The sequence below is a fragment of the Typopeltis vanoorti genome, chromosome 4 (assembly GCF_054136105.1).
Source record: "Typopeltis vanoorti isolate ZY-2024b chromosome 4, IOZ_Tvanoo_1.0, whole genome shotgun sequence".
Taxonomy (NCBI): Eukaryota; Metazoa; Arthropoda; class Arachnida; order Uropygi; family Thelyphonidae; genus Typopeltis; species Typopeltis vanoorti.
Window position 1 is genome coordinate 76,683,511 of NC_143552.1, and position 23,319 is coordinate 76,706,829.

The 23,319-nt window shown below is 35.5% G+C and overlaps 1 protein-coding gene across 1 annotated transcript in view; it reads right to left on the reverse strand.

The window, feature by feature from the left end:
- LOC150107422 (transcription initiation factor TFIID subunit 1-like) overlaps nucleotides 1–23,319 on the reverse strand; it is a 960,372-nt gene that overhangs the window by 647,031 nt on the left and 290,022 nt on the right. The window contains exons 14-15 of the mRNA XM_090391850.1: nucleotides 21,654–21,725; nucleotides 4,388–4,504 (exon numbers count right to left, since the gene is read on the reverse strand). Coding sequence (XP_090247976.1) covers nucleotides 4,388–4,504; nucleotides 21,654–21,725 — 189 coding nt within the window. The remainder of the gene's footprint in view (nucleotides 1–4,387; nucleotides 4,505–21,653; nucleotides 21,726–23,319) is intronic.

Genomic DNA, 23,319 nt, shown 5'->3' on the forward strand with positions numbered 1-23,319 from the left:
AAAGGAAGGTGACCAGTAGTATTTCTCAGGGTTCTGTTCTTGGGCCTTACTGTTTTAGTTATTTGATTCAAATGTTTGCTGATGATGCAAAGTTAGGTAGAATTATCAGGAATAATGCTGAAGTTAATTCTCTACAGGAAGATTTGAAAAGACTTTTAGGTTAGACAGATGAGTGGGATAGTTATTGTAATAGTAATATATGCAAGGCATTACACTTTGGAGTGCAGTGATATAAGGCTACATAATGTATTGGTGGAGCTGTATTTCAGGAAGTGGATGAAACTCAGGATCTTGGAGCGATGACAAACAGCAGACTAAGTTCCATGGGAGCATTGCAAGTGTTGCGAAGACTGCACATTATATTGTTGCTATGATAAAAGGTACATTAACATGTAGGATAGGGATAAGGTGGTGGTGGTTCTATATAAGGCATTGGTCTGATCACTCATAGACTAACTACTGTGCTCAAATTTGGCTGCCTAGTTTTCATCGTGATGTGGAAACACTAGAGAGGGTCCAAAGACATGTAACCAAAGTGATTGGGACTCTGAAGTGTTGGTTATGTAGAGCATTTGAGGGAACATGGATTAAAGAATTTAGTGGATAGGAAGAAAAGAGGAAATATGACAAAGACCCTCAAGTCAGTTAAGGGATTCTACCAGATTAATACAGAAGGAATTATAAAAAGAGCAGATGTTAAAATAGGAAGAACAAGAGGCCTTCCCTGGAAGTTGTGTAAAGATGTGGTGAAGAAGAGTGTGAGGAATAGTAGCTGACTTTCACTATTTGCCCTGGTTCCCTGGCGAAAACAAAGGGGCCTTGTTTAACCGGGTGACGCCCCAGTCGGCATGAAATTCTGTCATGTTGTACCATCATTTGAAATTTTGGTTTAAGCCAATAAGAATACAATTTGGTCAGCTAAATCCCAAATTGACAGCCCATCCTCATCCATTCAGTATCCGGGTAGATACCTAACTGGGTGCACCACGAGAAGGTGAGGATTGGACATTAGGTCAAAAGCCCTGGTTGGTTCTCTGCATTCCTTTGAAGGCCATGTTGAGGTCTCCTCTCGGTTATATAGCTTTGGTCCTTAAGCACTTCACAGCTAAATCCCAAATTGACAGCCCATCCTCATCCATTCAGTATCCGGGTAGATACCTAACAGGGTGCACCACGAGAAGGTGAGGATTGGACATTAGGTCAAAAGCCCTGGTTGGTTCTCTGCATTCCTTTGAAGGCCATGTGGAGGTCTCCTCTCGGTTATATAGCTTTGATCCTTAAGCACTTCACAGAACCATTTGACTCTTAATTTCAAGTTGTTAATCAATGATACAGGTTATTAAAAATTATGGAGACAACTACACTGTTAGAGGAAAAACTTCAGTTTAACATAAACCAAAATAATCACTAGATGCTTCAACCTTCTCATTAAGGTCATCGTCTGGAGTATACACATATATATGCAAAGAAACAAGTTGCACTACAATCTACGTGTGATAAAGTTACATTGATTTGGTCAACTGTTAAAACTAATGGCCTGACCTCTGGTGGAAAAAAAACACCTTACTATATCAACACTAGAGTCCTATTATTATTATCTATTTGGTTGCAAAATTAAATTAAGCTAGAGAGTAACACGTTCACGCAAAGTTACTCAATTAAGTATACATATAAATTAAACCAAACAGTATAGATCGTGGCCAATAAAAGCTGAAATAATTGTTTACAGTCCTAAAGTCAAGGTTTGCTGGAAAACTTGAAGAACTAAGTTGAATGTATGCCATCCAAATTCTTGGGATTTTTATGTCACTATTATCGCTAAGATTAGGATGGTTAATCAAAATTTCACAGGCTTCTTTAAATTTGCATTCATACCAGGTTTATGTATGATGTAAAGAACAGGAACTTTTCCAATCAATTTGGCGTAGGCGTTAAGAGCATGATCTGAGAGGCCTGTTTCACCAAAATTGTTAAATTTAATGTGTCATTTATGTTCTGTTTTATGGATAGGGATTGTACATCCAGTTTCCCTAATATAAGGTAAGTTATAGGTGAAATAGATATAATATACTCCAAGTTAGCCAGGGGGGGGGGGGAATCATCACAGGAGTTGAATATGTTTTTTAATTTTATGGGTGGTTTTAAAGTGGCATTAATATTATAATGGTGTAGAATTCTATTTATTTTTTTCTGATAACCTTTTAATGTATGGGATAGCTATGGTTTTACAGTAATCTACAGGGTGGACATATATTAACTTTCCCTCTTCGGAGGTATCTGTAGCTAAAACTAATACACGGAATGAGATCACATTTTATATTGAGACTTTCGAAGGCATGGGGAGATGATTTCCGCGAAAAAAAGATTTAGTACCAAAAGTCGCCGATAGGGGAAATTTTGGCACTGGTGAAGTCGAAAGCAGTCTAATATTTGTAGTAAACACAGGTAAAAAGGATTATGCAAATTTTACTATGCATACATGACAGCAGGGCCACCAATTCCACTTAAAAAAGGATTGGGAACATTCAGGCAGTTATTCGAATGGCTAACAAATTGTGCTCAATATGCATCCTACCTTGCCTCAGCGTGCTTTACTTGTTAAGTTGTTTTACCTTAAACAGTGCAATGCCATAGCGGCCCTTCGGGAATTTAGAAGGCTTCATAACCTTCGTACAGGTCCTAAGTCAGCCGTAGCACTGAGAGCTATGATTAAAAAGTTTGAAGAAACTGGAACACTAGGAGTTAGACCTCGCAGAGGACAGAAAGCAGTGCAAGAAGAGACAGTAACAGACATTGCTACTGCGGTGTTCGATGACACAGAGACTAGTACTGGTCCAAGCGCTCGTGCATTGCTCGCAAACTTGATGTGGCTTATGGTACAGTCTGGAAAATATTACAAAAAATGCTTCACTTCGATCCGTATAAGTTCAGTCATGTGCAAGCACTAACTACCGCAGATTATGATAAGCTCATGACCTTCGCGTTAACGTTTCTTGCCCAAATGGAGGTCGACAATGGCTGGCCTTGGTGATGAGGCTCATTTTTATCTGAATGGATCAATCAAAACTCACAACTGCAGAATTTGGGCATCTGAACATCCCCAAGCAATCCAGCAAGTAACACTGCATTCTCCAAAAGTAACCGTGTGGTGTGGCTTCACAGCTGATTTCATAATAGGACCATACTTTTTTGAGCATATTACCCCTACAGGTCCTGTAACCTGCTCCATTACTGGAGAGATTTATCGACGAATGCTGGAAAATTTTGTCATTTTCCTGCATTGCAGCAAAGACAATGTTTTGACTCCATAATTTTTATGCAGGATGGAGCACAGCCACACATTGAACGTTCAGTACAGTGCCTGTTATGCCATTTATCTCATTATTTCAGTAATGAGAGGGTTATCAGTCAGTTCTTTCTGATGGCATGGCCGCCTCAATCCCCAGATATCGCTCCCTGTGAGGTTTTGGCTGTGAGGCTATTTGAAATCTGTTGTGTATGTTGGTTGCATTCCCAACTAGCATGTCTTGAAAGAGAACATAAAACAGGGCTGTTATAAGCATCCAATCCGACTCCTTATGCTCAGCTGTAGAGCATGTCACACACCGGATGCAATTTGTTGTACACAAGAAAGGTCAGCACATTGAAAATCGTGTATGTGGTCCAGGGGACCCTGATTCTGATGAATAAAAAATTATTTCCTGCGAGTTCAATCACTACATTAATTTTTGTGTCTCTCGCAAGTTGTTGTTTTAGTTTAATTATTATTATTCTTATTATCATTGTAATGCACCACATATCAAGCTGGAATGAGTGACGCGGCTGTCACTCATTCCAGCTTGATATGTGGAATATCAAAATTACACTGTCGAAATGTTATTATTCCATTTTATCTGCCTTTAATGTAATTATCCGCATGTTTTCGGCTCTGCCAGCACCAAAATTTCCCCTATCGGCAACTTTTGGTACTAAATCTTTTTTTCGTGGAAATCATCTCCCCATGCCTTCAAAAGTCTCAACATAAAATTTGGTCTCATTCCATTTATTGGTTTTAGCTACAGATACCTCCAACGAGGGAAAGTTATTTTATGGCCACCCTGTATATTATATATATTTTTTGCTGAAGTTTTATGAAGAACTTCATTGAAAGTATTTTTGCTATAGCCATTATTATAAATGTGTTGCTAATAAGTTATAATTCTATGTTTAAGAGCTTGTTTATTAGAGCAAATTGTTATAGCTCTGTTTTTGAGTGCTTTAACTCCAAGATTTTGCTAAATTTGTGATTTGACGTTACTTTCCAAATAGAAAAGAAACTTTAATCAGGCCTTAAAATCAACCAATGTCTTTGAAAGTAAAGTATATATCCTAAGAGTGTGACTCCTACCTGTACAAGATTTCCACCAACATTTGGCTTAAGAGCACTGTCTTGAGTCATTTTTGGGTTGTAATATTCATCATTAGATATGTTAAATGGATCTTTTTCTGTTGCCTGAGGTGGAGGCTGAAAAAAAAATCATGAATGTTAGAATAGTGTTAGAATTATCATCCCTAACAAACAAAAATTAGGATGAAATAATCTGAAGGGAAAGAAACTGGTAAAAGTATAATAATGCCATCAATCCATCATAAGCACTTTCATTGTTTGCATGAAATTAAGATCCTGGAGCACATTAGTTACTGAACAAGAACCAAGAAATAAATATTTGGGGAAATGATTTAATTATGAGCTTTAAGCTTCTAATAAGTCAGATGGTAGTGATGACACTCCAGACAATGAAAATCACTAGTCACCAAGTCCGCATGGTTAGTCTAGTGGCTTTGCACTTCACAACCATATGCCTGGGGAAGGGGTGTCCTGGGTTCGATTCCCGTCGCCGACGTGAGGAGCTTAAGCATCTTCCTTAGCCATAACCAAGTTAGCCGGTCTTGGGCATGGACAGCAGGATTTTTCCCTCCATTTATCTGGGGTTTTTCATCCCTCAAGCAGGCAAACTGGCCCTGTGAACACACGGATCTACAGCCATAAATACTTAACCCCCCACGAGGGGGCTCAACTTGCCCCAATAGGGATGGGGGAGAAAAGGGGAGAAACTCCATATGAATGAATAAATAAATAAACTGGTCACCAAAACTGAGTGTAACAAACAAGTAACTTTAATAGGTTCATTTTAAAGTGAAGTATTTTATAATGCACTTACTGAATATATTTCCTGTGGATGAAATAAGTAGGCGAAACAAAGAACATCAAATAAGAAACTGGAAATAACTTGCTATAACTTAAATTTTTATTCATTAAATTTATAGTATACATAATATAATAATCAAATTCTTGATATCCAAAAGAGGTAGGTATACAGGATATTATGACAGTAATGCATTATTAGATTTTACCAACTTCCCATCTACAATTTTTCACCACATTAATTGTTAACTGTCATGCCATTTTGATATCAAATAAACATGCTAAAACCTTTCATCTACTATTATTTAAGTGTTACTTTAAATTAGGTCTGTTCACACATTCTTGAATGCTAACAATGTCAAGTGATTCCAATATTCATATTTCTAATATGATGTTGCCACTCCCCAAATTTTTCTCGAAACACATCTATATATGTGGTCTCTACTCTTTGACAATTGGCTAACAATAAACAGATGTAGATTTGTTGTTTTGGTAAACAACAAATCTACATCTAGACTAGCTAATATGTATGTATAGAGGGTACTTTCTTTTAAGGTTACATGGTGATCAGCATTCATATTTGTAGATTTAGGGACACAAAAACACACATGTTGAACAGGTGTGTTTTTGTGTCCCTAAATCTACAAATATGAATATATAGAGGGTAATTTGTGTGCCTGAAAGTTTATCTACCAAATGCACTGCATTTGGTCATCCCACACAAAAATCAATAATCTCAGCTCTAAAACATTTGAATTCACAGAACATCTAAAAAAACAACTTAAGTCAAGATAACCAATCACTCCCAGACTGTATGGAGTGTCTAAAGTACATAAAGCAGACACTGATCTCAGTCTGATAGTGGATGATAGGAGCTCTCCTGTGCATCTTCTTTCTCAATACCTATCAAAGCTGCTAAAGCCTCATATTGGATTGAAATTTCTTCCTGTAAAACTCAGCACCTTTTGTAGAAAAACTTTCAGACACACAATCCCATCAGATATGAGGTGCTACCCAAAAATTGGGAATTTGACCAATTTTTGGGTAGCACCTTTTTGGGTATTCAACAGCCCAATGATCTCACAACTATCCATGATGTTTGTGAGATCATTGGGCTGTTGTCTCCTTTGCTTTGGCTCGTATCATTTTCCAAACAGGCATTTGGTTTCTGCAGCAGTTTTTATTTTTTTTTTTTTTTGAAATTGAAGCAACATTTGATGCAGACTCTTTGCTTCTTAAAATCCACCATTTCAGTTAGAGAAGAAAGTCCCCTTGCATAATCTCAGAGGTTTTCCATTATTCCTCCCTGGAGTCCTTAAGTATGTGACTGTGTTGAGCACCTGCGATTCTGCCTGGATCTCTTCAATCATGTCAAAATGATACCCCTTTCAGCCATAATTTCATCTTGAGGAACAGGAAAAAGTCAGGGAGCAAGGTCAGGATAAATAGGGGGTGACTTCATATTTTTTGGAAGCCAGGAACTGTCAAACAATGAGTGATGTGTAGGTGGCTGCATTGTCTGGAATTGTTTGGTCCCGACAACAGTCCAATGATCTCACAAACATCATGGATAGTTCACCTATGATTTGCACGGATATCCTCGCACACCTTTGCAATATTTTCCAATGTTGTGCTTGTCAACTGTCATCCAGAATGCTCATTTTGTCAACAGATGTTCATCCGTCCTTGAAGCATCAGTACTGTAAAAAAGTTTTCCCTTTAGTTCATAACATTATGACCAAATGCTTCCTTAAGCATTCAATGGGTTTCTGCAGCAGTTTTTTTTTTTTTTTTTTTGCTTGACATTAAAGCAAAATTTGATGCAGATGCTTTGCTCCTTAAAATTCACCATTTCAACTGGAGAAGAAAATTTTTGAACAACTAAAACACAACACTACAAAAACATACCCAAGCATACCCATAATCCAAGAACGCACCTGCTCAGCTTGTCAGCTGTTAGCATACTGATTCACAAAGGGTACTGCTTGCTCTTGTACTACAACTGGTTCAACCATGCTATTCAAATTCCCCAAACTTTTGGGTAGCACCTCGCATTGGTTAATTTAGACATAGTTTCATTATTTACAAACATCTCTGTGGAAGAATCTTGAAGATCTATTTCTTCCTGCCATTGCATGTCTCTTCCATCATTGCCTTCAATTCTTATTTTTTACTTGGAAAGAAAAATTTTACTAACAAAAATGTGGTCTGGCAATGGGCTCAGCACTACTGCCCCCCTCTTCACTACTAACTTATATATATATATATATATATATATATGCATATATATTAGGGTTACCAAGTAATTTTATAAGCTTAGTTATTTAACTCCTAATCCCAAGTATGCAAACAATTAAGTTTTGCACTTGAAACATAGTTCAAGTCTAAAGATGGTACAACACCAGGGCAACTCATTGTAAAGGTGGATACCTAATATACAGTATCCCCAAGTTAAAAAATTAATTATATGCATATGCATATATATATATATGGAAAGTGTGAGGAAGAAGCTATAGTGCAGATGATCCTAAAGCCACATGTCTGGTGAAGATATATTAATGATATATGTATTATATGGAAGCACACCCAGAAGGACCTTGAAGATTTTGTAAAATCTCTGAATAATCGCCATTCAAAAATCAAGTTCACATCAAAAATAGGAAATGAAAGTAAATTACCATAATTAGCTATCCTTACCAACAAAAACAACACTGGAGGATTAATATAGGAGTTTACAGAAAACAAAGACATACAAGTAGGTATTTACATGCAAGCTCTTTTCATCATCCTCAACAAAAATTAGTTATTATCAGAATCTTAAAAAATAGTCTTAAATATACTCAACAATGATGAAATTAAAAGAACTTCAAATCCTATTTCATCATTGCTTCCAAAATGGCTTCTAAATGAAGCTAGTAAAGAAATTATTATTTTCCAAACCACCCCTGTGTTAATCCCCATGGTCCCAGAAATCAACTGCAAAGTCACAGTCTCCTTACCATAGATTGGCAACATATCAAGAAATATAGCCTAATATTTAAAATCAGTCAATATTAGAATGGCCATCAAACCAGTTAATACCTTACAAAGTTCCTTATGTTCACCCCCTAAGATAGCATTCTATTCTATAAACATTCTGGAATATACAAGATTTCTTGTTCTTGTAAAAAGGTGTATATGGGTCAAACTAGGAGGAACTGTGACATCCATATAAAGAACATGCAGACAATGTTGAAAATAAGAGAGAAAAGAATAAAAGGGAAGTCATACTACATACCCCCCCCCTTGCAGAACATCACATGGTAGATTAGAAAGCTTCCTCTATATCTAACTTAGAAGAGAATATTTTCAGATTGTTCATGGAGTCTTCAAAGGCTATTTTGCTCACGTAGCAGACTAAATAGAAACCAAGGACTTATACACAAGAAAATATGTAAATAATACCTATTTAAAGCCATATGATTAGGCCTGAATAGTACAAGCTATCAGCAAGGTATAAGTGAGGAAACACTGTATTATTAGTTATTACCTATATTTAAAAAAAAAAAAAACTTTCATGATCTGTGAATAGAAAAAGATTGATCCATATCTTAGATAGTGAGAGGCAGTTATTCCGATTTAAGTTCAGATGGTAAAGTAAGGCCTCAGCGCTTTCTTTAAATAAACATTCAAATTTATATCGACACTGAAGTAAGGATGTTTCAGACCATATGATATTGTGGTCTGTATCTGTTCCATGCTGTGCCAAGCCAGATTTCTCAGATTTCCTGTTACTGATATAAGATTAGAGTTCTTGTATCCTCTTTTCCACTGAACATCCAGTTTGTCTGAAGTAAGAACAATGACAGTCACAAAGAACTTGGGCAGATGCCAGGAAGAGCTAGAAGAGAGCATTTATCTTTGGAAGATGGAAACCACGATGATAATTTGCTGATAGGAAGAAAAGTTGCCACTAAATTGTATTTCTTAAGAATTTTGAATTTCTTAAGAATTAAGGATTATAGGAATCAAAAATGACATTGTTCAATCCTTTCTGAGAAGCCATTGAGTTTCATATATTTTTTTTATGTTCAAGAGTTCTTGCTATAATTGTTGAGGCATAAATATATATAGCATGAGCACGTTATACTAAAGTTTTGATAATTCTAGTGTCTTCTGTGAGGAAAGGTGAGCAGACTGATATTGAATGCAGCATTCAGTGAAAGTAGGCTTTTGATAAACAGAAGTAAGTAATTCACCTGTTCGGGGTGAAATATATGTCTTAAATAAATATTATTTACTTATAACCTTGTGTTTTTGTGTGAAATAAGGATACCTCATGACACGTGTCTCCTAAAGAACAAGGACTTAGTATTCATGATATCTCGAAGTCAATTAGTGTTTGTAACATTTGCAACTTCTTTATGCCAACAGTCACATTACACATTACAGTTTGCAAAACAATATACAGACTTTGCATTATGCACCTAATGATATGCCAGATTAAACTGTTAATCCAGCATTTTTCAATGCTTGAGTAAAGAACATGCAGACTGGGTTTGACTATGAGTCAGACCTAGTTTATTATTCATAGCTAATATAAGCTACCTGCTGTTAATTACTTAAAAATGTACAGATAACCCTCATATAGCACGGTACGTATACAACATTGTTTCGATATAACACAGTCTACAAATTGTAGTAACCCTTTATCTTTTCATATATTTTTCACTGATTGACTTTGAAATCAAATTTTATCTTAGTTAAATTTGTGTCTACCCGTATCGAGTATATAGTTATAAATAGCAAATTTATATTAGGGGAAATGCCCTTTAAGCACGCATGTACACATTTTTTTTGTGTAGCATCAATTGTTTACCATATAAAGTGTTTATTATTGCACATGTAGTTATAAGTAGCAAATTTATATTAGGGGAAATACCCTTTAGCACACATGTACATCGATTGCTTACCGTATAAAGTATTTATTGTTGAAAATTGTCTTTGTTTTCTGCCAGGAAAGCGCATTAAAAATCGTAATTCTGTTAATCTCAAGCTGAGCACTTTATTTTCTGGTGAGTTACATACATAACTAATAGGTAATGCTTTTTTTTTATGTAAAAAATTTATTTTCATAGTAATGGCCACTAAAACTGCAAAACGAAATGGAAAAAAACAACACTGAAAAGAAAATTAATTTCTCTCAAAGAAAAAATTAAAAACTTGGATCAGTTGAAATATGGAGAAAAAACCAGGAGTTGTTGCAAGGACTCTGAATTAAAATGAATCAACAATTTGAACAATTAAACAAAATGAACATATAATCCAAGGAAGTGTTATTGCTGGTTCAACGGTAAGTGCAAAGCGCATTGCTCGTGTACGTGATATTTAACGGAAAAATGAGAAATCTCTAATGATTTGGATAGAAGATTGCACTCAAAAGAAAATTCCTTTGGATGGAAATCTTATTAACTAAATAGCTCTCAAAGTTTATAAACATTTAAAAGAACTTGATCAAGGTTCTTCAGAAGAAAGCTCTCGGCATGGATTTTGTGCCAGTAAGGAGTTGGTTCAAAAACTTTAAAAAGCAGTTTTCTTATCATAATACCTCTTAAAATCCAGGAAGAATCAGAGTCAACAGATGTAGAAGGTGCTAGGAAATACCCAGGAGAACTTTTAAAAATCATTGACGAAGGTGGTTATAGTGCAGACCAGGTGTGCAATGCAGATGAATCCAGGTTATATTGGAAAAAAAAAAGCCAAAACACACCTATATTTCAAAAAATAAAAGATCAGCTCCTGGATTCAAAGTTTCCAAAGATAGAATTACTCTACTGTTTTGTAGTAATGCATCAGGTGATTATGTGACAAAACCAATGTTTGTTAACTGATTCTCAAATCCTTGTGCCATGAAAGGACTCAAGTCCACACAACCTGTTTAATGGCAGGCAAACAAAAAGGCATAAGTTACAGTCAGCATGTTTGAAAATTGGTTTTTCAAGTGTTGTACCTGAAGTAGAAAGTTACACAACGAACAAGAATGCCAACTTCAAAATTCCACTTCTTCTGCAGCTTCTCCCACTTAAGTGGGGTCACTGTTGATGATGAGTCTCCACCACTTCCACCTGTCTTGGGCTGTCACCACATCCAAGTTCTTCATCCTCAAGTCCTCTTCTACCAGCTCCCTTCATCTCTTCTTTGGCCGCCATGCTTCCTCCTTCCTTGCACATCCATCTGCATGACCCTTCTTCTCACATATTCATCCTTTCTCCTCATCATATGACCAAACCATCTCAACCTTGCCTCCTGTATCTTCGCTCCTAAGTTCGTAACTTTCACTGTTTCCCCCTCACATAGTCATTTCTCAGACGATCCTTTCTGGTCACACTGCACATCCACTTAAGCATTCTCATCTCTGCTACTTCCATCCTGCTGATGTTATTTTTCCTCAAGGCCACAGTTTCTATAGTATACGTCATAGCTGGCCTTACTACTGTCCTATAGATTTTGCCTTTCAGAATGATCAGCACCCTCTTATTGCATAACACTCCAGCCATCTCCCTCCAGTTCCTCCAACCCGCTCATATCCTGCATCCCACTTCCTTCTCAGCTCCTCCATCTTCTTCCACTGTTGAACCTAAGTATCTAAAGTCTCCCTCACCTTCCTGATGACATTTCCTTCCAGGTCTGTCTCCTGGCCGCCGCCCACTGTGCAACACATATGCTCTGTCTTACTTCTGCTCAGTCTCTTACCTCTCTCTTCCAGTACTTTTCTCCATCTTTCCAGTTTAGTTCCCACTTCTTCTCTTGATTCTGCACACAGCAAGATGTCATCTGCATACAACATTGTCCAAGGTGCATCTTCTCTCACCTCCTCTGTTACCACCTCCATCACAATATTAAACAGAAACGGACTTAATGCTGACTCTTGATGCAAGCCAACTGTTACTTGAAAACTTTCTGTCTGTCCCAGACAGGTCCGAACACTTGTCTTCATTTCTGTACATCTCCCGCACCAACCTGACATATTTCTCCAGAACCTTCTTCTCCCTCAGACACCTCCAGACTTCTTGCCTTGGCACTCTATCATATGCTTTCTCCAGATCAATAAATGCCAGATGTAGCCCCCGTTGTTTCTCTCGAAACATTTCCATCATCTGCCGTAACCCAAAGATAGTATCTGTTGTTGATCTACCACGCATGAAGCCAAATTGTTCCTTTGCAATCTCCACCTCCTTCATCAATCTTCCATCAAAAAAACCCTTTCTAGGATTTTCATTGTGTGGGACATTAACTTTATTCCTCTGTAATTTTTACAGTCTTGTGCATCCCCTTTACCCTTGTAGATGGGGACAAGAGTACTCTCCCTCCATTCCTCGGGTATATTTTCCTGTTGGCAAACTTTCATGAACAGATCCCACAGCAGGTCAATTCCCTCTTCCCCCAGTGCCTTTGATGCCTCCACTGGAATCCTGACGGGGCCCACCGATTTTCCATTCCTCATCCTCTTCATGGCCTCCGTCACTTCTTCTTCAAAATTCCACTAATTTTAGATAAATAACGCACCAAGCAACCCGACAAATTTAAGCCATCTGAATATTAAAATAACATTTTTGCCACCTAATACTACTTCACTTTTCAACCACTCAACCAAGAAATAATAGCAACATTTAAGTCATATTATATTCGTTGAACATTCCAATTAATTTTGGAAAAAATGGAATCTAATCCAAACATGACACTGCCTCAAGCATGGAAAGAGTTTTCAATATTGAATTGTGTGAAAATTACTTCTCTGTCCATTAAGAAATTACAACCCTCTACACTGAATGCTTGCTGGAAAAAAATATGACCTGAAGATGTTCTAGAACAAAATTTCGTACCTCCAGTGGATGCGAGCTAAGTCACATAATAAACGTCACACACATTTTTGGTGGAGAGGGCTTTTGCAATATGGTTGAAAACGAAATCAGTGAATTAATTGATGGGGAAAAAGATTTAAATGAGGAGGAAATGGTACAATTAATAAATGATGGCAAACCAAATATGCACTTTATTTTATTTTGGCTAAACATTTATGCAATATGTGCAATGAAGTTTACATACAATTTGTAATTTTTTATAAGTTTATACTATGTATTTGTTTCATAGTTTATGTTTTCTTAACTTACATGAATCAAATAATAATATATTTTTGTTGGATAAGTCATTGTTGTTTATATAATTTAAAAAAAAAATTATTTCGAAACATAACTTTACTTTTTCTATGTGATCTGAGTCTCGCATAATGCAATTTATATAATATCAGCATTTCTATGGAACCTAACATCTGTGTTATATATGCCTGTATTTTACTTTGTTTTGTTTGTGTCTACAGAGTCTAGTGTCTGTGGAAAGGGAGGGGGGTTTCATTATAGTCATTTTTATTCCATTTGTCTCTAATTATGCTAATCACTCTTTTCATTAAATATAGTATACAGGCACTAATTCTCTCTGCACTATATTTAGTGATACAATTACGTTGTTTTGCTTGCATCTGTACATTATAGTGTCTGAAGGGAAGGGAATGTTTTTCACTACATAAGAACTATGTAATGAAATTACAACCTTAATTAAATTTACATTCAAGTCTTCTGAAACAAAGGATGTGAATAAAAATCCATTTATATCTGTGAATAAAAATGAATCCTGTTTTATAAAAAAAGGAATGTGTCTAGTGCTCTCAAGAGTAATAAATCTCAGATATTTCTGGGATTTATTACTATATAAAAAAGTGTACAGTGATCATAACAATCATGAGTGAATTCTTAGAAAACAAAAAACATAAACAGATATAAATATATAACAAGCACAACAAACTATACTGGTTGATTTGCATGCTTAGCACTCCATCAATGTACACACAATGCCATGCTTAGATGAATCATCTAATCAACATTGATTAGTTCAAAGATTATCCCCACCCTCCCCTTCCCTAAAGTAATTTATCAAGCTATGGTGTATACACACACACTGTTTATTATTAGTCGGTTACTTCTATTTTGCAAACAAATCTCTTTCTCTCTACTCATAATTTTTATTTTTTCATTATGCTCACTTTTTTAAATAAACATATAAACATGCTTGTTCATAAATGTGAATATGCATGTTTAGAGATTAGATAAGATGTAATCCATTCCATCTCATAGCAGCTTACTGGACTGAGAGATAATACCACAACTGTAAATTAATAGTAATTCATTTATTTCTAATGCAAGCATTTCTATTCACACCTACTCTTTCCCTCTCATATATATGCCAATAATTCTCGCATAGTTCGTGTCTCATTAATTAATGTTGGTTCATTTATTTATGCCATTTAGTAATTTAAATATACCAACCAAATATAGGATTCCCCCACAATTATTGGTTCCTGAAACAGACACATTCTTTTTACCCCTCTACACAGTTTTGGTTTTAATCGAAGCACACACACACACCACGATTTATAGCATGCCTGCTGATATGTAAAACAAGAAAGACAAGAAAAATTCTCATTTCGTCGTCCAAGGTCAAGCACAGAATTGTTAACAATCTTTCCAAGTAATTACTCCAGACATCTAGAATATCCTTCTCTTAAGTGATTATGTCATCTTTATCATTTCAGATTCTTTTTTTACAGAACTCGTTTCTCCATTCCCAAGTTTTTTTACCAGTCTACAGAGCATTTTGCCTCATTCATGATATTTGTCTTCTATATTCTCACTAAAGACTTCCCATTCATTGTACAGAATTTACGAGGACAAAAACGCAAGTTAGAGCAATTACTTTACTTGCAAATGGGAAAAATAACACTCAATGTTTCAATCTCTATATCAAGGTCATCATCAGGAATATATATGAACAAAACACAAGCTACATGCATGTAAAATATAGTATATCTGCTTTGTCAACTGTTGACACTACCCTGACTTCTGGTAAGGGAAAAACATGAGGGGAAATGTCTAAAAAAGTTTAAATAAAATTAATGTTAATAAAATAAAAAAACAAATGATACATTTAGAAAGTTTACAGGGTGCAATTCCAGTTTATTAAAACTGGAATTGCACCCTATAGAGGTGCAATTGGTCCATCAATTGCACCTCTACAGGGTTCTTATCTTTAGGTTCTGTCCACTGATCAAGGTTTCTTGTATTGGGGTTCTAGCATAATGTTCTTCTCAATGCAATATGGGTTGTAGATGGGGCTTCTAGACTCCTGGAATTGCTACGACATCATTCTTGTAGACATTAGGATGATGAATCAGCATTTCACAAGTTTCCAGCATTTTCTTTCAAACCAAGTTTTGGTGCAGTGTAGGGACTCGATACCAGTTAATTCTGTGATAAGTATGGAAAGCATGGTCAGATAGGCCTGTTTTATCATAATGAAACATTTTATCTGGTGTTTGTGTTCATTTTTTTTCTTATTGGAAATGCACATCCTGTTCATATGTATGTAGGGTAAGTCACGAGTGCACAGGATGCTGTAAACTCCTGTGTGGGCAAGGTAAGGAAGAGTATCTTTGGATAAGCTAAGCATGTGTTTTAATTTTGTAGGAGGTTTTAATGTTGCCTTAATATGGTCTTTATGCAATGTTCTATTTTTCTTGCTGCACAACAAATAGTGGGAATATCACAAGAACCTGTATATTAGTTTCGTAAATCTGAAAAAGGCATATTACAAGATACCCAGCAAAAAGCTATCCAAAACACTATAATCATATGGTGTAAATAGAACATTACATAGTCTATATTTCAGTTGTAAGTCAACAATTAGAATTGAAGGAAATGTAGGAAGATGGCTTGATACAAAATCAGGTGCAAGAGAGAGAGAGAGAGAGAGAGAGTGTGCATACTATCTCTGCTCGTATTCATCATATATATGGATTACATTATAAAAGAAAGTGGTTGAATTGGATTTAAACAGTATTGATGCGAACACAGATTGATAAGAAAATAACTATTTATTAACTTAAAAGCTAATATTTCGCTGGTATTATATCCAGCATCTTCAGAGCACACAAACAAAGTTTGTTACAAATGCAAGACAACCACAATTCGGTGTAACAGTGGGGCTAGTATAAGTAATTGCAGCATGCAACACAAGACTAAAGTCCTAATGTGCTGCCATCTAAGTTAAAAAAATTAAAATGTATATATATAGTAGTCCAAATAGTAGTCCTTGAAAGTTTTTTGAAAAATAGTACTCCAAAGTTCAAAAAAAATAAAATAAAAATAAATATTAATTTGGTCTTAGGATGACTGTCTCTCAAATCTTTGGTAGATTTATACAGCCATACTTGTTAAGGTTTGCAGTATGTTTTAAGGCTTCTGTTGATTCCAGGAACAACCGCTCTGACTTGTAGAAGCTTCTGTGCAGTAATTTTGTTTTTTTCCAATTGATCCTGTATGCTGGGGTATCCAAAGCATGGTCTGCCAGACCCGACTTTCCATAACGAAAGTGCCGGATATATTTTTTGTGTTCACTGAGGCAGATGTCCACATTCGTTATGGCAAGTCGGGTCTGGCAGACCATGCTTTGGATACCCCAGCATACAGGATCAGTTGGAAAAAAACAAAAGTACTCCATAGAAGCTTCTACAAGTCAGAGCGGTTGTTCCTGGAATCAACAGAAGCCTTAAAACATACTCCAAACCTTAACAAGTATGGTTGTATAAATCTACCAAAGATTTGGGAGACAGTCATCCTAAGACCAAATTAATATTTATTTTTATTTTATTTTTTTCAAACTTTGGACTACTATTTTTCAAAACTTTCAAAGACTACTATTTGGACTACTATATATATATATATATATGTATATATATATTTTTTTTTAAACTTAGATGGCGCCGTATTAAGACTTCAGTCTTGTGTTGCACACTGCAATTACTTATACTAGCCCACTGTTACACCGAATTGTGGTTGTCTCGCATTTGTAACAAACTTTGTTTGTGTGCTCTGAAGATGCGGGATATAATACCAGCGAAATATTAGCTTTTAAGTTAATAAATAGTTATTTTCTTATCAATCTGTGTTTGAATCAATACCATTTAAATCCAATTCAACATGTGTAACGAACGCATAAGCCTATCCACGCGTTTAAAAGAAAGTGGTATTAAACCTGATATCAGAAATGGAGATATCAAATTTAGCTCTTTGCTTATGCAGTGTTGAAGTATTCCTGAACACATCCAGTGCAAGTCTCCATGATTCTCTGACTAAACTGAATAATAGCTGCAACAAATTTGACAGAAGGGAGAGCTACCTGTTTAATAGATGACCCTTCTCTTAGTAATCCTCTGCAACTAGTGTCCATTTCTACATTATGTCTTTTCTTAATAAATTTCCATGGATGTTGCTCCACCAAACTGGTCACCACCACTATCATAACTCCTTCCCTTTAATCATGTATAAACATTGGCAGGTGATGGTCAGCATCCATATCTCATTCAACTCCAGACTCACCAATCCAACTTCTTATCCTCTTTCTTCCTTCCATATACTTCTGTTCTTTGGAACAGTCTTCCCCATACCATTTTCACCAATTCATACAACCTCCAACTCTTCAAGAAACACATTAACAGATTCTTCTCTTATTATCGTCATCATCATCAACTTGCCCACTCATGCCACTGTTGTGTTAAGATCTTGAGACCTCTCAAGTGTGGAGCTGATATATGTGCATGTATGTATACACTGGGTGGCCACTTTATTAGGAACAGCATTCATAATGAGTCAAAACCCCATTTGCCTTAAAAATGGCCTTGTATTGAAACTGATTCAACTAAGTGTCTAAAACATTTCTCTGGAATGTTTGTTCACATTTTCATAATAGCATCACCCAACTGTTGCAGATTGGATAGTGGCACATTGCTGCTCTCATGTGAAGAAAACTTGTTGTCATGTTCCTCAAACCACTTCACTACATGCTTTGTGGCATGGTACATTCTCTTGCTGGAAATATCCATTTGACAAATGATGTGTACCAGGGAACATGATCAGCGATGATGTCACGATAGGCTTTGGCATTCAAGTGGTATTCAAATGGTATCAGGGGACCTAACGTGTGCCAAAAAACACTCCTCACACTATAAGGTCCTGCCACCAGCTTCAGTTTGTTGTTACTTAGCAGGAAAGGTCCATGGCCTTATGTTGTTGTCACCATATTCTGGTTCTGCCATCAGTGTAATATAGCACAAACTGAGACATCACACCAGGCAACATTTTTCCAGTCATCCATTTCCAGTCAACATTTGTCCAGTGTTGGTGATTACATGTCCCACTGAAATCACATCTGCCTATTTTTAACTAACAGCACTGGGGACCTGGGATATTCCTCTGCTCCTGTACCCTATCCGTGACAGTGTGTGACAAACTGTGCACTCAAGGATGTTGTTCTGACCATCACCACCACCATTGTATTGAGCTATGATTTGGCTATTGCAGCCTTCCTGTCACTTTTCACAAACTGCCATTCTGCTCCGATCCCATGCACTAATGAGCTGTTTCTGCCAGAGAATTGTCACTGACTTAAAGTTATCTGCTTATTACACCACTCCTAGTACACTACACCCTAAACACTGATGTGTGTGAAAAGCTCAGAAGAGTAGATACTGTTTGTGAGATACTGGGACCAGCACGTCCACTTAAGTCATGTCTTCTATCCATTCTGAAGCATCAAACAAAAAACAGAACCGTGGGATGCATGTCTGTCTGTCTGATTTATATATCAAACTACAGCAATATGACTCAATGGCTTTAGGAATGATCTATTTTCCTAATAAAGTGGCCACTCAGGGTGTGTGTTTAAAAAAAAAGAAAGAAAAAAAAAGAATCAGTCATACATTGTACTACATGTTTCCAGACCCACACATGGATGGGATTATAATTAGAAAAAAAAATAAAATAATAATAAAAACTGAATAAAAATGCTTCAGCTTTCAAGTCATATTCTTTCACAGAAAATTCCTTAATCCTTAAAACATACTTCAGTTTTTAACTTGCATCAACTTGTGTTAACTACTAATATAAAGAAAATGCATGTATTATAATTTTATTTTGTAAACAAATAAGGTAATTAAATATACATGCATAAATTGAGATATGGATCTAAAAAGAAACTAAGAGTGTACTTTTGATTACAAGTTAATAGAGGAGGAGAGGATACATGGATAACTGAAAACACAGATAATCGAAAAAACAGATAATCCAAATTTATATATATTTTATTATGTTTTGCTAATATAACAACTTATTCTAACTATAGTGGTTTTTACTGTATATTTGTACATATCATTCAGTCATTGTGTAGAATTTATGGAGACAAAAATGTGTTGGAGCAGTTATTTTACTTATAATTCAGAAAGTAACTCAATGTTTCGACTTCTATATGAAGATCATCATCAGGAAATCATAAAAGACCCAAGCTACATGACATTACTCATAAGTACAATAAATCTAACTGCTCCGTTAATTTTACACTAGCTTCACCTCTGCTGAGAAAAAATAAATAATTAAATAAAATAAAGCAACAATTTTTTATATATATAATGAGTATAAGGATGATAAGGAGTATAAGGATATATGGAGGATCAAATAATTTAAAAAATTAATAATAAAAATAAATTAATTAATTAAAAATAAATACATAAATTAAAAAAAATTACTGTGAAACAACATCAAATGCATTTCTACAGTCCTGTTATCTTAAGGTTTTCTTATGTTAAGATTCTGCAATCATATTCTGGATGTCATATAGGTTACAGATGGGACTTCCACACTCTTGCAAGTTGGTGCCTTTTCAGTTAATCTTGAGAATCAAGAAAACAGTAACCTTTCCTTTTCTAGATACACCTGTCAAGTATCCCTCAGGCTGTCTTTCTTTCTTTCCTTCACAGTCTACTGTAAACCCCACACACAAGCCAATACACACACAGTTTCATACAACCATTCAACACAACTAGGGGTCATCAGCATCCTCAAATATAGAGCCCTAACAATCTGCTCCAATGAGTAGGAACTGAAGAAGGAATATGAAATTATTAGCCAAACCTTTATAAAGAATGGCTACAACAAAGAAACAGTTCACAAGATTCTTTACAATAATGCCATTCCAGATTAAAAAAAAAAAAAAAAAAAAAAATTACAAAAAGACAATAGCCATACTTAAATACAGCATTAAGGCTCTCAAACCTCCTGCCAAATTAAAAAGTATATGCAACTCATCCAAAGATCCCCTTCCTTACCTTGCCCATCCAGGGATTTAGAAAATCCAGTGTAACCTGCAACTTATCCTACATAGAGGAAACAGGGTGCACAATTTCAATGAGACAAACAAACTCCACGTTAAATTTCTTCATTACTGTAAAACAGTAATGAGGCCTCTCTAGTTAATTCTATGGCAGGTTTGGAGCGCATGGCCTGACATACTATGCACTGCAAACCTGCCACAGAATTAACTAGAGAGGCACCAAGTCCCTAAAGCACACCACGACCAGGCTTGAAAAAAAAAAAAATTCAAGAAAGCTGGCGAGATGCTGATTCATCATTCTAATCTCAATAAGAATGATGGATTAGTAATTTCCAAGAGTCTGGAAGATCTGCAACACATAAAGCATCCAGAACGAATCGTAACAGAAGAAAACCTTAAGATAACAGGACTACAGAGATGAACTTGATATAGTTTCACTATAAATATATATATATATATATATTTGATCCTGTATATATTATTATACTTATTATATATAAAAATTGTTATTTTATTTTATTTAATTATTTATTTTATCTTTTTTTTTTACTCCCCTAAAGTCAGGCTAATTTAAAGATTAAAAAAAGCAGTTAGATTTAGTGTACTTATGTGTAGTGTCATGTAGCTTGTGTCTTTTCATGCGTTTCCTTCAGGATAATCTTGATAGAGAAGCTGAACTGTCAGGAGTGTTATTTTCTTAATTATAAATAAAGTAATTGCTCCTACACATGTGTATTTGTCTCCATAAATTCTGCACAATGAATGCTGACCATCACCATGTAACGTTGCAAGAAAGAATATCATTCAGTCAAATAATCTGTAATTTTTCTTATTGTGAAGACATTTTCATCAGGAATACAATCTGAAAAATTACTGAATTACCACATTAAGATATACACTAATCAAACGTTTAGCTAGACACAGACTCACACACCTCTGATTCGATGTATGCTTGTACACTTATCAGAAAAATCACACAGGAATATCTTTTGTGGACCGAATTATAGTTAGAATTTTATTAGTCAAATACAGTAAATGTTAAAGAATCATGTATAGATGATCTACTCATGAAAGTGCGCATCTGAGTAAATGAGAGTATACTACAGTTTCCTAAGGCAGGCTTTCTCATACATGATCATGCAACGAGGTTTCACAATACATTATCACTAGCATAAAAAAGATTTTTAAAAAAAACCAAAAAAAACATGATACTCACAGGACTTAATGGTTCAGGTTCTGATATAACACCAGCTTTTCCTAGCAAAATTCTTGATTTTCGCACCATATCCTGTAAAAATTTAATATGCTTACTATATGTTATTTCATATACTATTACTTTTAAAATTAATTTATAATTAATGACTAATTATAGACAATGCCATCCAAAAAACAATGCTTTGGGAATGATTCCTCAAAATATATATACAACAAAACACTTCACTGTTAGTTTTCTACCAATGATGGATATTATACAGCACACATCAATAATAAAGTGTGTGCAAAATCAATATGATTTTATTTATCATTTTAACAATAATACTATTATGTTTTAAAAATCATTCTGCTCCTATATGTTTTCAAATTAATAAACAATATTCCTGATGAAGTATGCCACAAAGCAAGAGAAACTAGCAGAATAAGCAACTCTTTCAATTACACATGGTTAAACCAGATCTATTTCAAAAAAAAAAAAAAAAAGAGAGAGAGCAACCAGAAGAGCATTTGTCTGTATGTATAATGAAAAAGTTTTGAAAGATGTGCCTATTTTCTTGATGGATCAGAAACAGAGAAATCCTGAGTGGTTTGGATCTACACAAGCAGATCCCACTTAATCTACTAAAGATTTACCAGTATAGAAGTGGTGATTGCATCCTATTGCATTTGAAATGCATGAAATGATGGTATAAACTATTCAAATACACAGATGATTGGTGCCTAAAAAAAATTTTATGTTTCTGCACAATTAACAAAATTCTCCATTTATCTTCACTTTACCCTTTTTGGCTTCTATTTCTTCAGACTTCCCTTCACCATTTTTCCTTCTTTCTCACCCCTCTGTTGTTGGGAGTGGACTGACAATTGTCATGTCAACTCTGCATCATTTTACGTTGCAGGAGCTGTTAATAATGCAAGAGCACAATGTATCTGGAACATTTTATTCTTTTGTTTGCCCTTCATTTGTTCTTAGTTTGTTTTCTTGAAAGCCTTCATATTCTTACAAATGCAACACTATCAGTGTGAAACTAATTTTGATCCATACAATTAATATGGTTGTCTTCCAGGGATGATCTGGAAGACATTCATCAGCAAATTAGTACAATGAGTGCAGGTCAAGTGATTATTATGGGGGACTTTAACTATGGAGATACAGACTGGAAAGAAGAGAGATCACATGGAATGAAATGAAATTTATACACCTACTGAGAGATAATTACTTGAGGCAGCATGTGATGGAGGGGACTCGAGGTGCAAGAGTATTGGACCTAGTCATAGGATCAGAAGAGCTATCCATAACTAAGGAAGCCACATTGCCTCCAAGTCAAGACTGTATGGGGAAAGTGCCCATACAGTCTTGACTTGGGGAGATTGAAAAACATGAGGAATATTCTGTCAATAAGGGGTATATGGAATTACAAGGCAGGTGATTATGACAGGCTTAGAAAAAAGCTCAAAGCTGTGTTATGGCATAGTTTTGGGTAATAATGAAAAGGATGATCAGAAAACTCATGAACAATACAAGGGGGGTCAGGCAAGAAGGGTGACCAGTATAGTATGGAAGGCAAAGTAAGATTACGAGCAGAAACTAGCTGAGCAGGTCAAGGGAATTTCCTCTTTTGATTACATAATTTCTTTTGCTCTGTGGCAAGTAAGAGGAAGAATAA